The sequence below is a fragment of the Salvia splendens genome, chromosome 17 (genome assembly GCF_004379255.2).
Source record: "Salvia splendens isolate huo1 chromosome 17, SspV2, whole genome shotgun sequence".
Classification (NCBI taxonomy): domain Eukaryota; kingdom Viridiplantae; phylum Streptophyta; class Magnoliopsida; order Lamiales; family Lamiaceae; genus Salvia; species Salvia splendens.
Window position 1 is genome coordinate 1,819,621 of NC_056048.1, and position 14,839 is coordinate 1,834,459.

At 40.1% G+C, this 14,839-nt stretch overlaps 2 protein-coding genes and 1 non-coding gene across 3 annotated transcripts; 2 read left to right on the forward strand and 1 right to left on the reverse strand.

Annotated features, from left to right (window-relative positions):
- Positions 1–811: 811 nt before the first annotated feature.
- Positions 812–3,576, forward strand: LOC121775519 (coatomer subunit epsilon-1-like). Its single transcript, XM_042172598.1, has 7 exons — positions 812–1,130; positions 1,288–1,377; positions 1,816–1,967; positions 2,173–2,308; positions 2,388–2,543; positions 2,844–2,923; positions 3,183–3,576. The coding sequence occupies exons 1-7, from the start codon at positions 960–962 to the stop codon at positions 3,274–3,276; spliced, it is 879 nt and encodes a 292-aa protein (XP_042028532.1). The 5' UTR covers positions 812–959; the 3' UTR covers positions 3,277–3,576.
- A 290-nt stretch (positions 3,577–3,866) lies between these two features.
- TRNAA-AGC lies at positions 3,867–3,939 on the forward strand. The gene has a single exon. It is a non-coding gene; the product is annotated as a tRNA-Ala (tRNA).
- Positions 3,940–4,252: 313 nt separating this feature from the next.
- On the reverse strand, positions 4,253–7,595 carry LOC121775126 (UDP-arabinose 4-epimerase 1-like). The gene is made up of 11 exons (XM_042172107.1): positions 7,439–7,595; positions 6,529–6,686; positions 6,334–6,458; positions 6,126–6,239; positions 5,922–6,029; positions 5,748–5,839; positions 5,430–5,571; positions 5,244–5,338; positions 5,031–5,160; positions 4,811–4,955; positions 4,253–4,730 (listed from the first exon to the last, which is right to left on the reverse strand). The coding sequence occupies exons 2-11, from the start codon at positions 6,587–6,589 to the stop codon at positions 4,498–4,500; spliced, it is 1,245 nt and encodes a 414-aa protein (XP_042028041.1). The 5' UTR covers positions 6,590–6,686; positions 7,439–7,595; the 3' UTR covers positions 4,253–4,497.
- Between the last annotated feature and the right edge of the window lie 7,244 nt (positions 7,596–14,839).

The following is a 14,839-nucleotide window of genomic DNA, read 5'->3' on the forward strand; positions in this document are numbered from 1 at the left end:
TAATACAATGAAGATTTGGTTTTAATTTTTTTAAATTAAATTATGCATATTTTTATATTTATTATAGTCTGATAATTTTTATTCTACTTAAATTAAAATACCTCAAAAAATGAAAAAAAGTTATTAATTGGTGGCTTGGGCATGTCCACTATTAGGGTGGACAAGTTTTTTGGTGGCCCGGCCAAATTTTGTAGCTTGGGCAGGGCCACGGGCTTAACTATTGCGAATACCCTTAGTGGCCTTAGCCCATTAACTAAAGTACTAAACACTGTTCTTTTTTTTTTGTGTTGGGGTGTGTTGGTGGGGGGGATTTTAATTTATAAAGACAAGAGAACGACTCGATTCACATGATCAAACATGATTTACACAATTACTACAACTCAATATTACACGATTAAATTTAATTTTACAACATGATTTATATAATAAAAACCTGATTTACGCAACTTAAACATGATTTCACAAACTTAAAGAATAAAATTAAAGTACTATGGTATAAAAAAACGAATAAAAATAATTACAATAATAATTACTTCATTTTTTTAATGGATTACTCGAATCCAACCTAAAAATGTCAAGTTTCTAGCAGGTCAACCTAATAAGGATACGAAACCAAAAGACTTGACCAAAACTAATTAATTTTTGCGTGTTCGTGTCGTGTTAAAAATTATCAGACCTATTTCATCATACCAAATGGGCCACGAAACCTGAAACATTTGGGCCTTTCGTGGAATACGCGACGCCCCTAATTTGAGCCCACTATAATTAAGATCATATTAAGAAATACTGCCAGCGACTTCATCTAAAAACGTACAACAAAAACCCGCTTCTCTTTCCTCTCAACTGTGTAAAATCATTCGCATCTGATCTTGCGCGTTTCATTCGATCGCTCTCGAAATTCGCTTCCTTCTCAAGATCCGATCTTCATCACCCCAGATTTAAGCTTCAGCGAATCAGAAATGGCGGCGGTTGTAGGACCGGATCCGTTGTTCGGATTGAGGAACAATTTTTACGTGGGGGCGTACCAGGGCGCAATCAACAGCAGCGAAATCCCTAATCTCTCGCCCGACGACGCCGTTGAGAGGGACTGCCTCGTCTACCGCTCTTACATTGCTCTCGGCAGCTATCAGGTACGGTTGGATTGCGCATTCGCGTTGGAGATCTGCTTTGAATTTTCAGCAATTGTTGAGCTGGAATTAGGAATTGATCGGATTCTAAGTTTTTTGTTGGTGATTGTATTTTATTGAGAGTGATTATTGATTTCTGCGCTTGATTTGTGATGTGTAGCTCGTGATAAGTGAGATTGATTCATCTGCGGCGACGCCGCTTCAGGCGGTGAAATTATTGGCTGTATATCTCTCCAGCCCTAACAACAAGGTGAGTTTTTTTGCTTCATGTATCTCCATCCATAAGAACTACGTGAATTGGCTCTTTGTATCTGCAGCTCTAAGAACAAGGTGTTTAATTTTGTTCCTTCGGTTGCAATCGATGTGTCATTGGCTTGATCTCTTAAAGTGGAATTCTGTTTGTTATTTCACCGGTAATTTTCAATTAGTTGGGTCGTGTCTAAGTTTCATGAAGGAGAAATATTGTTACTTGTTGTGGATCTGTATTTCTCCCAACTTAAATGAAGGTATTAGTTAGGGTTGTTTGTACCTGAAGAAATTTTACGGTGGGGGTTGATTGGATTGATGGCAAGCAACTTTGTGCCAAAAAAGTGGTTTGATGAACAATGCTGGAGTAGTTGTAATTTCTTTTCATGATTGTCTATGCCAAATGCTCGTCCAAACTAATTTCTGTTCATTACTTGTGTAGGAAACAGTAATTTCAAGTCTCCATGAGTGGTTGGCAGATCCTGCAGTTGGAAGCAACCCCATCTTACGTCTCATTGCCGGGACCATATTCATGCATGAACAGGACTATAATGAAGCTTTGAAGCATACAAATGCTGGTGGAACAATGGAGTTGTAAGTCCCCTTAGTTTGTGCTGATTACTATAGATAGTTCCTGCTGATGATTCCGTGGCACTTTTTGGTCATGTGTTGCTAGCAACTTGATTGATCTGTCATATTTTACTGAGCTGTCTTTCCCTTATTGTTTGTGTGTGTGTGTGTGTGTGTGTAGTAAAGTGCACACATCTGCTTCAATCTTAACGATATTATGCTTCTGCAGGCACGCTTTAAATGTCCAAATTTTTCTCAAGATGCACCGTTCAGATTTTGCCGAGAAACAATTGAGAGTCATGCAAGCGGTAGATGAAGACCACGCACTAACTCAACTTGCTAATGCATGGCTCAACTTGTCTGTGGTAAGGGTTGTTTCATGAGATATATACAGTAATATCCAAATCGTGGGTCTGGAGACTCACATATTGCTATCTGAAACAGGGTGGTTCAAAGATCCAGGAGGCATATCTTATTTTCCAAGATTTCTCAGAGAGGTACCAAATGACCAGCTTGGTCCTGAATGGCAAGGCTGTTTGCTGCATGCACAAGGGGGAATTTGACGAGGCAGAGACCCTTCTGCTTGAGGCCCTTAACAGAGTGAGTTTCATTTACTAGTCATTTCCTTTCCTTAATGCCCACAATGCTTTTCTCTAGTATGATAATGTTGAAGCTTCGCACAATTCTAGTTGCTATTATCAATGTCCTAATTTACTCTACGCTCATTGGCTGTCAAATCATCCACAGCTGCTTTCCCACTAGCATTGCCTTCGTACCAGACCTGTTTGAGTTCCTTTTGCTTCATACTTACTTTTCCCCTCCTTTTGTGTGCTAAATTCTATAATGCTATAATTGCTTCCCTATTTAGCATACTAACATGTAAATTTCTGGTTTGCACAGGATGCTAAGGATCCAGAGACCCTTGCCAATCTGGTTGTTTGTAGTCTTCACCTCGGTAAACCATCATCGCGCTACCTCAGGTAGGATTCATACCGTAATCTGTTTTATAACTTTCATAAGGGTTCCTTAACTGAATGCAAGCTGCTTTAGTTAGTTTCCGTGAAACTACTCTATATCCATTTTTCTCTTCCTTGGCCTGTAACGATTTTGTGTTTCCCTATTGCCAAAATGCACTTGTTTACTGAATTTAGTTCGTACGACCTTTATGAGAGACAGGGAAAGTCTTGTTATGTACTATATCTTCTGATGGTGGAATTTCTGATAATTGTGTATTTGCAGCCAATTGAAACTTTCTCACCCAGAACACACCCTCGTTGTACGTGCATCTGCAGCGGAGGAAGCTTTTGACAGAGCAGTCCAAACTGTCGCATGAAGCAGTGGAGTAGCTGCAACGCGATTGCTTCTCGTCTGTCAATGAAAGTATATTTTTGGTGTAACGACTTGCGAAGACACATTTGTGGGATGTTGTATCCTGTTGAATGACACTGTATTTGAAGTTCAGCTGAGAGTACACACTATATTGGATAATCAAGACTGGTATATTTGAGCCTCAGAGTTACATATGGCTTTGTACAATTGTAGAATCTAAATCTGTTAGCAAAGTCTTGTTATAAACTTGAATTCTCAAACAATGATGAATTATTACAAACATTCAAACTCTATCTTACGTAAAGTTGTCTCTAGATTTGAAATCACTGGTCATATACATGGACAAGATCAAGGGTGAGCAAAATATTTGAAATTCTGATTCGAACCAAATCAAATTTAAAAAGTTCAGTTAAGATTTTTTGGAATTTTGTTTTGGATCGGATTTTTCGAATAAGATCGAATAATTTAAAATCCGAAGTAATCCGACATCCGAAATATATTTATATATATTATATAAATATAAAAATATAGTAGTAGTAATTTTTAATTACAAACCTAAGAAATATAAAACCATTGTGTTGAAATAAATGTATAGGGGATGTAGCTCAGATGGTAGAGCGCTCGCTTAGCATGCGAGAGGCACGGGGATCGATACCCCGCATCTCCAATTTTCTCTTTTTGTGGATTAATAAATAAATGTACAATTATACATCCCTTTCTCTCTTTTTATGGAGTAATAAATAATATACCTCCTTTTCTCTTTTTTTCCTGTTTTTTATTTGCCAAGGAATAATAAATACATCCTTTTTCTCTTTTTTCCTGTTTTTCATTTGCAAGAGAATAAGTAGTAATACTCCACAACTGAACTACAAAAACTGGTCCTCTTTTTTATTAAAAAAAGAAATAACAAGAATACTTTTTTTTTATAAAGTAAAACTGATGATTTTTCATTGCTACAATAATTGAGAAATATATATGAATAAGAATAAGCTATACCTCTCATAAATTATTATTCAACTAAATATGTCTCAAACGCATAAATCATTTTATAAATCGATCCCTACCATTCTACTATCAAACAATAGAGATGTAAAAAGCATACATCACACCCCTCTCCTCAACTCCTCCCTCCCTAAAACACTACCAAAACTATCCAAAATCGAGGCTCCGATCCGGTCGGGGGTTGCTTCATGTTAGTCCTCCGTTACGAAACACGAGCATCTATTTACGCAGACATCGACCCGTACCCGTTCTGGTGCGCCTTCTGCCATCTCCACGCGACCTGCAAGCTCTCTTCGAGGTTAGTGTGCCTCGCTGTCCAGTTCAGATCGTTCCTGATCTTCGACGGATCGCTGTACACCTCTGCGTAGTCCCCAGGCCTCCGAGGAAGGAAATGGACTTTTATAGGCACCCCCGTCGCCTTCTTGCACGCTGCCACGAACTCGTTCACTGAACTTCCTGAGACGGGGTGGAACCATGTCAGTGTCAGTCCCACGTCGTTCGAACGTGGATCCGATTACTTCTACTTTTATTTTTACCTTTTCCTGTACCGACGTTGTAGATGCCTACGTGCCCGGGTTTGGCTTTCTCGAGGGCTTTGACGTGAGCGTCCACGAGATCGGTCACGTCAATGTAGTCACGGATGCAGGTGCCGTCGGAAGTCTTGTAATCTGTTCCACGAACCTGCACTTGAAAGATTTGATTTTTATTAAGGACAAGTTTCGATTAGGCTAAGTCGAGCAGCAGCAGCACACGGACCTTGAGACCTGGGATGATTCCACGAGCAGCATCGAAGCAAGCGCCAGATATCCGTCCGTGTTCACGTAGTTCTGGCCGGGGAGCTTCACCGAGCCTTCCCTCAGGATCAGAACCAATCACATTGAAGTATCTGATAAATTAACGAAGTTTCAGTAGCTCGTTGGACTAAGCTGCGGGAGTTCCTATGAAAATCGAGATAATAAAACACTATACCTAAGAATCATGACAGCCATATCAGAGTTTTTATGAAAATCAAGAATGATATCCTCTGCCATTTTCTTGGCTTTTCCATATGGATTTATGGGAACCTACAAAATATCGAAGAAAATTAGTCGACAGATTCGCCCAACAAAGCAAAAGCATTAGGCTCGGAGTGTGAGCTTCATCAGCTCTCGTCACCTGTGGGGTTTCTTCTGTAATCGGCATCTTGTCAGGTTCCCCGTACGTTGCACATGTGCTCGAATAAATTAATGTCTTCACTCTGTGAGCCGCCATGGCTTCTAATACAACGAGAGTGTTTGATGTAATATTGTGATAATACCTGTTTTGCACACACAGTTAGGGAAAGAATTTCACTAACACATTGCTACGTTTTGTTGTTCTTAATCGAGAAGAGCACGTAGATATCATATGCCAATAGAAGTGGCATCATCAAAGCAAGAATCAAAGCAAAAATCAAACAAAATGCACGATGAATAGCAATATCGAAAGACTCACTTGAGTGGATCGAGAGTACTCTCTCCGACGTACGCTACAGCGGCAAAATGCATCACTGCATCGAATGCATTTTCGGAGAAAATTTTCTGGACCTGTGTTAACCAAAGAAAAAAACAAAGGTAAACCACTTTGCAACTTCATTAAAAGAATCAGAAATACGAACAGCGAGGATACCGATTTTGCATCCCCAAGATCGGCATAAATAAACTGAAGCCTCCCCGGCTCAGGGAACAATTGCTGCAGGACACGAATGGCACCAAGGTTTCCCCGAGAAAGATTATCCTAATAATCGAAAACACACATCAAGTCGGCCCTAGAAACCAAACATGGCAACATAGAATTACAAAAAACCATGAGTGTCAGTCATCAGATAGATACCACTATAGTCACACGATAAAAATCCTTAAGAAGCCGTAACGCAGCATGTGAACCGATGAATCCAGCACCTCCCGTTACCAATACATGAGTCACACCAGGTTCATGACTAGAGAACTGTATGATTCACAAAAAGTTTGCTCATTCAATCCTACGAGACTCGTAAACAAGCAAATGAAGCGATGACAGACTGAAAATCTACTGAAATTACTTGAGGCGGGGCGTTGAAATTTGGGGAATGTCTGAGCATAAGAATGCAGAATGCTGTAAGAGTGGAAACCATCAAGATTTTACCACAAAAATTGTTCTTCTTCTTCGGATCCGCATATTCCATGCCTACATAAAACGAAGGGATAAGATCACAGCCGAAGAAAAACAACAAAGCTTCAAAGATAGAGAACTCCACCTCCTAAAGACATAGATCGATTGCCCCTCGGCTGAGCTCTGATCCTATTGAAACTCAACATTGAAAAATCTCTTCTTTAATTTGTACTATAAAATAATTCTTTGTACATTCAAATATTCACATCAATACCAACCAATCCACCCGTATCCTCGAATTTCCTGCATCAAAATTCAAACAATGGATACTCAGTGTTGATCAAAGAGCTTGTTTTGATACAAAAAAAGTAGGAACAGAAACTAAAGCTGGGCCCTAATTCAAAGAGATGAATCCAGTCATTAATAGGGACAATTCAACCAACAAATCGAAAAAAAAACTGCGTAAACCTATCTAAATTAGGAAATTTCCAGCAGCTAATGACAGTGATACAACACAAGAACTGCAATATATTATCAGAAACATAAAAACAAAACAAGATGAAAGCAACATGTATTTTGGATTCAAACACAAAAACTGAAAAAGGTTCTCTCAAGATCCCCCTTATCACAATCAAAATCCCAACTTCAACTCACTCAAAAAAAACCTTGAAATTTTCAAATTTTCACAGCCAATAAGTCAAGCAGGGCATTCTTGAATTCCCAATTCAGACAAACGAATAATCAATAAACAAATAAGAAAACCAAATATGAATCCCCAAACTAATTTTGGACGAAAGTGAAGAGCCAATTCGGCATTCAAACAGCAGTGATCAGAGAAAAGACTTCACCAAACAAATCACAACACATGTATGCATGTATCTGAGTGATCACAAGATCTGAAAAAATAACAAAATCGATGAACAGAAAAAGAGAAGGCCGCCTTCACACATAGCAAAAAGACAAACAACGATGACTCATTACTCATATATCCATTCAATCACGAGAAATTAGAAAAATCCCTCAATAATCGTAAACAAGATCAAATTTTGACTCACACCCTCGACGAATAACACTGATCTGAATAAACCCAGAATTTTTTTTCTTAAAAAGAACGTAGAGAGAGAGCAGGTGGCGATGTTCCAGCTCTGGTCACTAGCTTTTGCGGTTTTGAATTTGCGGCAAATAGTTACAGCAGAGCAAGAAATATTTGTATTAGTAAACAATAATTAATAAATTACACCAAATTAAGGTATACATTAACCGAGATCGATTAAGCGCGATTTGTGTTAATTACTGATGGAAAATAGGAAGAAAAGGAAAAGCTAGGAAATATCCCAATTTAATAACCTAATCCCAAAAATTAAATTTCTTTCATATTTTGTAAGTTTCGTTATCGAATGTTTCATTTTCTACTAACCAAACATCAACCTATTTTTAAATATATTTTTATAAAATTTATTAAAATTACATTAAAATTTGTGGTAGTGGTCGAGAGGAGTATGTTGATTATTTAGGGACAAATTGCGAGAAGAATCAAATAAATTTGTCAAATTTTGATATATGCCTCAATTTTGAATATAAGTAGCTAAATCATAAAGTTTGGACTTATTTGCACTTATGCCAAACCAATTATTTTAATGAGATTGTTCTATACTCCCTTCGTCCCAAAAAAATATGAATTTTGGGACGTAATCAATTATGAATAAAATACTGTTATTTATTTATATAAAGAAGAAGATAATGTGTGTTGGAAAATATTAATAATATATTACACGTAGTACTCCCTTCAATTTGTCACATTTCATTTTTTACTATTTAGTTGTAGACTCCATATTCTCCTAACTCATTAGTGCTCATATTTTATTATAAAATTAATATATAAAAATATGACCCAAATTCCGTTAATTTTTTCGACCTATTTTCTATTATATTTTTAAAATATGGGCTATGTAAAATAGTTAACAAAATTTATGGGAGGGGAGTAAAAATTTGAATTCGTACAGAGCGCCACGTGTGGATAAATATTTGGCAACTGTTTTTCAACTTTACCAAACCCCAATGCCAAACAAGTCCCCACTAATTCACCTATAAAATATGACCCAAATATTTTTTCAACTTTACCAAACCCCAATGCCAAACATTTATTGCACACAAAAGTAACCGACGATATAGGACTATTTAAAATTTGTAATTTATTCATTGAGTTTGATTACCTCGTACTATTATTGCTAATATTATTTCCCTAGGTTGAAGTGGTATCATTTAATGAAGTTTGTTATGTTGAATAATGTGATTTTGCGATTTTAATGATTATAAATTTATAATAACCATAATTTGGTGTAATAAAGTTGTAGCCATATTAGTGTTTCAATTTTAATTCGATTGGTTTCCAATTTAAAATAGGAATATTTTGTGTATCAGCTGCAAGCAATCATACATAGTTCATAGATTTTAGTGTTACAACTTACAACTCTTAGGGATTTTACATTTTAGAAAAAAAAAAAAGCATGAATTGATTGTAGTTTTTTGTGGATATTTGCTGAATTTTGAGTCTCTATAGATCGGATCGGATTGCGCTTATAATGCGGTAGCCTCCCTCTTTTCAGAGCAAGGCAAGAAAGCCATGCTTGCTTTGGAGGTCACCACTTAGAGCACCCGCAACGCGGGCCACCGGCGTTCTGCGGGCCGTTCCGCCAGAACGACTTCGCAGCGGAACGCGTTGCGGTGCATGGTGTCGTCGAGGATCCGTTCCCAAGCCGTGTCGGGTGCCGACGGCACGACCCGCGGCACGGTCCGTGCCGCCACGCGCTTCGGCGACGTGGCTCTCCCCGCGTCGTGCGTGTCGCCCACTCGCCGGCCCGCGAGTGGGCGACGTCACGTGCTGACGCAATAATTATTTTTTTTTAAAAAAAATTCGATTTTATATAAAAAAAAATTTAACGGTATTATTACCGTTTTTTTATAACGTTTATTTTTTTTTTCTTATTCTATAAATACTCCTAATTCATCCTCATTTCACACACAACTACACATCTATTCTTCCTAAATCAACTTCATTTCCTCTCCAATTTTCATATTCAATCTCTTCACAAAATGTCCGGCGACGGCAACTACGGCGGTGGCGGCTCCGGTGGGTGGGATCTCAACGCGTTCGGCGATTGGAAGACCATGTAAAACACACTTGGTGGTTCCAGTTCGTCGACGCCGGGCACCCAGGGGTCGGCGACGCCGGGTGGGTATCAACCACCCACTTTCGATGTGGATGCATACGCTCGACCCGCCGCCTCACGGCCTTCTCAAGGATTGTCCCAGATTCGGGAGGATATCCCCGTTGCACCCACCTAGGGAGGAGGCCGAGGCGGTGGAAGCTCCAGGGCTGCGTCTGAGGCGGCCGAGGAGGAGAAGGAGGAGGAACAGGAGGATGAACCGGAGGATCTGGGCCGACATCCGTACAGCAACGAAGAAACAAAGGCGGTGTACAACGCCTGGCTCACCGTCTCGTACGATCCCATCGTCGGGAATCAACAAGCCGCCAAGTGCTTCTGGGAAAAGGTCCGTGATGTCTACCACCAGACTAAGCCGAAAGGGACCCGGAAGCGGATATATACAATGCTCCGTGCTCACTTTCACCGAGTCGACGTACAGGTTAAAAAATTCTGCGGCATCTACTCGGCCGAAGCGGAGCTTCGGGCGCCGACATTCTGAGGGCGGCTTTGCGCGCCTTCCACCAGGACACCGGTCTACAGTTCAAATTTGTTGATATTTGGCAGCTCGTCAAGGACGAGGAAAGGTGGGCCGGCGGTGTCCGCTCGAGCTCGGGCTCAACCTCAAAGCGCACGAAGCACATGGCGACCGGCAACTACTCGTCTGGTGACACCGGTGAGGCCAGCGAGGGTGAACCGCAGGTGTTTGGGAGTACGGGGTATCCAACGCCCGACGAATACGGGGGATCTAGCCGTCTGCCGCAAGGGACGAAGGCGGCGAAGGCGGCTAGAGCGAGGAAGGGCCGAGGCGAATCAAGCCAGCCGGCCTCTGGATCGGGCTCGCGGGGAGGCTCGGACACACTTATGGTGGCGTACATGACCGCCACAATGGCGGACACTTCCCGCTTCTCGTACGCCCAATTCGCGGCCTGGTGGAACGGAATTGTGCATATGGCAGCACAACTTGGCCTTCCGACTCCCCCTCAACCTCGACCGCCTCCGGAGAATGATTAGCTGGCGGAGTAGTTTTTTATTTTCCCACGTTTAATTGTGTGTTTATTATTGTGTGTTTTTTATTTTTTTTAGGATTTTAATTGTGTGTTTTTTATTTTTTTTAAGTTTAAGTTGTAATTTTTTTAATGTTGTGTGTTTTTTAATAAAGTGTGTTTGTTTTAATTGAATTGGGTTGGAAATAAAAATAAGAAATGAAATTGAATGAATAGTAATTTAAGGAACGGTTAAGGAACGGAGGGTTGCAGGTTCCGTTCCTTAGTTAAGGAATGGAGTAAAAAAGTACAGTGGGGCCCGCAAATAGTAGTTTAAGGAACGGTTTAGGAACGGTATAGGCACAACGTTGTGGATGGCCTTAGGGCACCCGCAACGCTGTGCCGTTGCGGTTCCTATGCCGTTCCGGCGGAACGGTTCCGCGGCGGCACGCGTTGCAGCCTACGTTCCGTCGCCATTCCGTGCCGCCCCCGTTCCTATGCCGTGCCGCGTTCCGTTCCGGAGGAACCCGGAACGAAACGTTCCGCCACGCGCCTAGGCGACGTGGCGGCCTCCCATTCGACGCGTGAAGCCCACTCGCTGTCCCGCGAGTGGGCTTCGTCCCGGTGACGCAATAATTCAATTTTTTTTTAAAAAATACGAATTTAATAATAAAAAAATATTTTTTTTGCAACGGTAATGTGACCGTTTTTTTATATCCGTTTTATATATTTTTTTATTTTTTATTTATTTATTTACTCTATAAATACTCCTATTTCATACTCATTTCAATCACAAACACACATCTATTCCTCTCTATTTCCACCCCAATTTTCATCTCAAATCAACTCTCGTTTCCTTCTCCCAAATTTAATCAAACTAATGGATCCTTTTGAACAAATGCGTCAAATATTGCAACAATCACTTGAAGAAGATCGACGACGGGAGGCCGAAGAAGCCGCGCCGCCCCAACGACGCTCCCGTACGTACATCCATCGTAACCGGGAGGAAGCCGCTGCAAGGTTAGTACGCGACTACTTCTGCGATAACCCGGTTTGGGGAGATACGTACTTCCGTCGCCGTTTCCGCATGGGGAAACCTTTATTTCTCCACATCGCGAATACTTTGGCAGCCCGGGAAGAGTTCTTCCAGGAAGGGTACGACGCCGTCGGCCGTCCCAGCCACACGACGCTGCAGAAATGTACTGCAGCAATCCGCCAGCTTGCCACTGGATAAACGGCCGACATGTTCGACGAATACCTCCACATTGGAGACAACACTGGGCGAATGTGCTTGCTCAAATTCTGCAAAGGCGTCCGGGCAGCCTTCACCGACGAATTTCTCCGGAGGCCAAGCACGACCGATTGTCAGTTTCTGCTCGACCTTCACGAAACAGTGCACGGATTCCCCGGGATGCTCGGCAGCGTCGATTGCATGCACTGACAATGGAAGAATTGCCCGGTGGCGTGGAAGGGGTCCTACACGAGCGGCCACAAAGGCACCCACCCAACCGTTATACTTGAGGCCATTGCCGACTACCGCCTTTGGATCTGGCACGCGTACTTCGGGGTCCCCGGGTCGAACAACGACGTAAACGTGCTCCACCAGTCCGACCTCTTGACCGAAGTTTTGGATGGTAAAGCGCCGGCCATCAACTTCGTCGCCAACAACCGGCTTTATAAAATGGGGTACTATCTCGCCGATGGCATCTACCCGAAGTGGCCTACCTTCGTGAAGACGTGCAGTGGGTCTGCGAACCCAAAGCAGGCTCTTTTTGCGCAGAAGCAGAAGGCTGCTCGCAAGGATGTGGAGAGGGCGTTCGGGGTTCTCCAAGCGCGCTTCAACATCATCAAAGCCCCGGCTTGTACGTGGTTCATGGAAAACATGGTCGACATCATGTATACGTGCATATATATATATCAACAACCTTGATTTTTTATTTATAGGGTAAAGATCTAACGATCGGAAATAGTGGAGAGTCGAGAGATGTGAATAATTTATTCGTTCCAGTGCAGTTGAGTGTGGGTGAAGACGAGTTTGTACTGTTAACAACAGCCGGGGCACGTAGACTTTATTCATACTCATTCCATTGTAGCATAATTTTTATGAGTACATTTTTCGCAGGTTTGGGACATCCTGTCTAATGAGGAAGTGGTATCTATGGTGGCCGATTCCCCTATACGCTTGTGTGCAGGTGCAGCTCGAGCATTAGTGAATGTAGTATTTGATAAATGGATGCGTAAGTATAGGTTATCAAAGGTTGATGCTGTTGATTGTCCAGTGGTTTGCCTCTTCCTCAACGAGCCTCGAGAGAGGAAGACAACACGTCATGTTTGTTCTCGTCCCGAGCAATTTGTCGAGCGACCGTGGCTATAAAGACGTAGCTAGCTAGCTCGCTTTGTTTTTTCTACTTTGCAAACTATTATCTCTGGGATAAAGGTTGCTTATCATATGTTCACTTTATTAGCTCACTAAAATCTCAACTCAAACCCTTCACACAATAACTTCTCTTCAAAATAGTTGTCTATACAATATACCATTCCATTCACACCAACATATCTATTTCGCCGTATAATAAAGGTGAGAACTATTTATTATAAATTAATTAAAATTAAATAGTTTTATATAGTATATACCATTCCATTCACACAAAGACATAATTTTAGCAGCACAATTGAAGTGAAAACTAAGTAGTACTACTATAAGTTACTTTTAATTATTATCTAGTGTGTAACACTAGAGTCGATCTTATAACCGACAAACTTTATAATTTTATACACAATCATCTCACCATGAGACAAGTCAAATTCTAAATCCATAGTCAAATCAAATGTTATGCTGGTAACCACAAAATTTATGCCATTAAAATATGAATTTGAATTCACATTTTACTAATCACTACAAATATTTAATACAGTCTACTACTCCCTCCGTCCCACATAATTTGGGACACTTTGACCGGGCACGAATTTTAAGAAATGTAATGAAAAGTGAGTTGAAAAAGTTAGTGGAATGTGGGTCCCACTTTTATATATTAGTTTTATAATTAAATGTGAGTAAGAATGAGTTAGTGGAATGTGGGGTCCACTACCAAAAATGGTAAAAGTGAAATGAGTCAAATTATGTGGGATGACCCAAAATGGAAAACTGGGTCAAATTATGTGGGACGGAAGGAGTGTCAAATAATATATATACATTTATAATTAAAAGATTATAATTGAGTAAAATTAGACTCGTCTATTATTAATTAAATAGTTAAAAATTCGATTTGGTCTTCTGCCACGGGATTGATTCTCATCGCTGTCATAGAGAACTCACCGCCTTGATGTTTCCCGAGCTCCATTTCAAGAAACTCGGCACTGTCCATATCCACAGACGGCCTGGGCAGCATGGTTCTAAGGATATTTGCAAACACCAACTTCCTTCCTATTCAAACAACAATCAACAATCTATATATAGTTCACAAAAAAATTAAGTACATAATGCAATCAACCGTTTGTATATAGTCCCAAAATCATCACAATGCAAAAAACAAAATAATAAGTTGGAAATACCATAACACTATGACAAGAAACACTTTGACAAGAAGGGCTAACTCTACACAAAAACTACAGATCCACGCAAGCCAACTAAACCCTTCAATAGGTTAGAATATTAATAAATAAACTTTTTGTAATGGAAATATCCAGATATTATACAAATATCTAGATATATTATGTATAATTTTGTAGATATTAGTAGGTATTAAAATATCTAGATATTTTAGGAGAATTCTCAAAATTATAGATATTATTTAAGAAAATATCTAAATTTTTCCTTAGTTTTCTCCCACCACCAATCTCTCCTAAATTATTTCTCATATATTCCACCCAAATTTTAATCTAGCTCATAATTATTTCAAAATAATTTCAGGACGAGATTAATATTAATTAGCAAGAAACGACATTACACACAAAAAAGAATAAAAAACCACCTAAACCCCTCACAATACAAAAAAAACAATCTACAGTTCCAAACTCCACTAATACATTATCCTCTCTAAACCAAGTCTCTCTAAACCAAATCAAAGAATATTGTCAATATATATTCCATCCAACAAATTTTTTTTAAAAAAGAATCCTAAGACCAAAAATTAACAAGAATCCTTTGTTCACATTCACAATGATATTACCGAAAAGGAAAAGCATGTAAATCCAAACCAGAAGTAATCGAAATGAGTAGAACATTGAATAAGCGCCAATTGGATGGATAAAAATCAAATAAAGATGA

Coding starts and splice junctions, on each gene's coding strand:
- LOC121775519 (XM_042172598.1), top strand. CDS start 960: ATGGCGGCGGTTGTAGGACCGGATCCGTTGTTCGGATTGAGGAACAAT. Junction 2,544..2,843: donor TGCTTGAGGCCCTTAACAGA/GTGAGTTTCATT, acceptor TGGTTTGCACAG/GATGCTAAGGATCCAGAGAC. Junction 2,924..3,182: donor CCATCATCGCGCTACCTCAG/GTAGGATTCATA, acceptor GTGTATTTGCAG/CCAATTGAAACTTTCTCACC.
- LOC121775126 (XM_042172107.1), bottom strand. CDS start 6,589: ATGTTGAGTTTCAATAGGATCAGAGCTCAGCCGAGGGGCAATCGATCT. Junction 5,840..5,921: donor ATCTTGGGGATGCAAAATCG/GTATCCTCGCTG, acceptor TGGTTAACACAG/GTCCAGAAAATTTTCTCCGA. Junction 4,956..5,030: donor GAATCATCCCAGGTCTCAAG/GTCCGTGTGCTG, acceptor TTTCAAGTGCAG/GTTCGTGGAACAGATTACAA.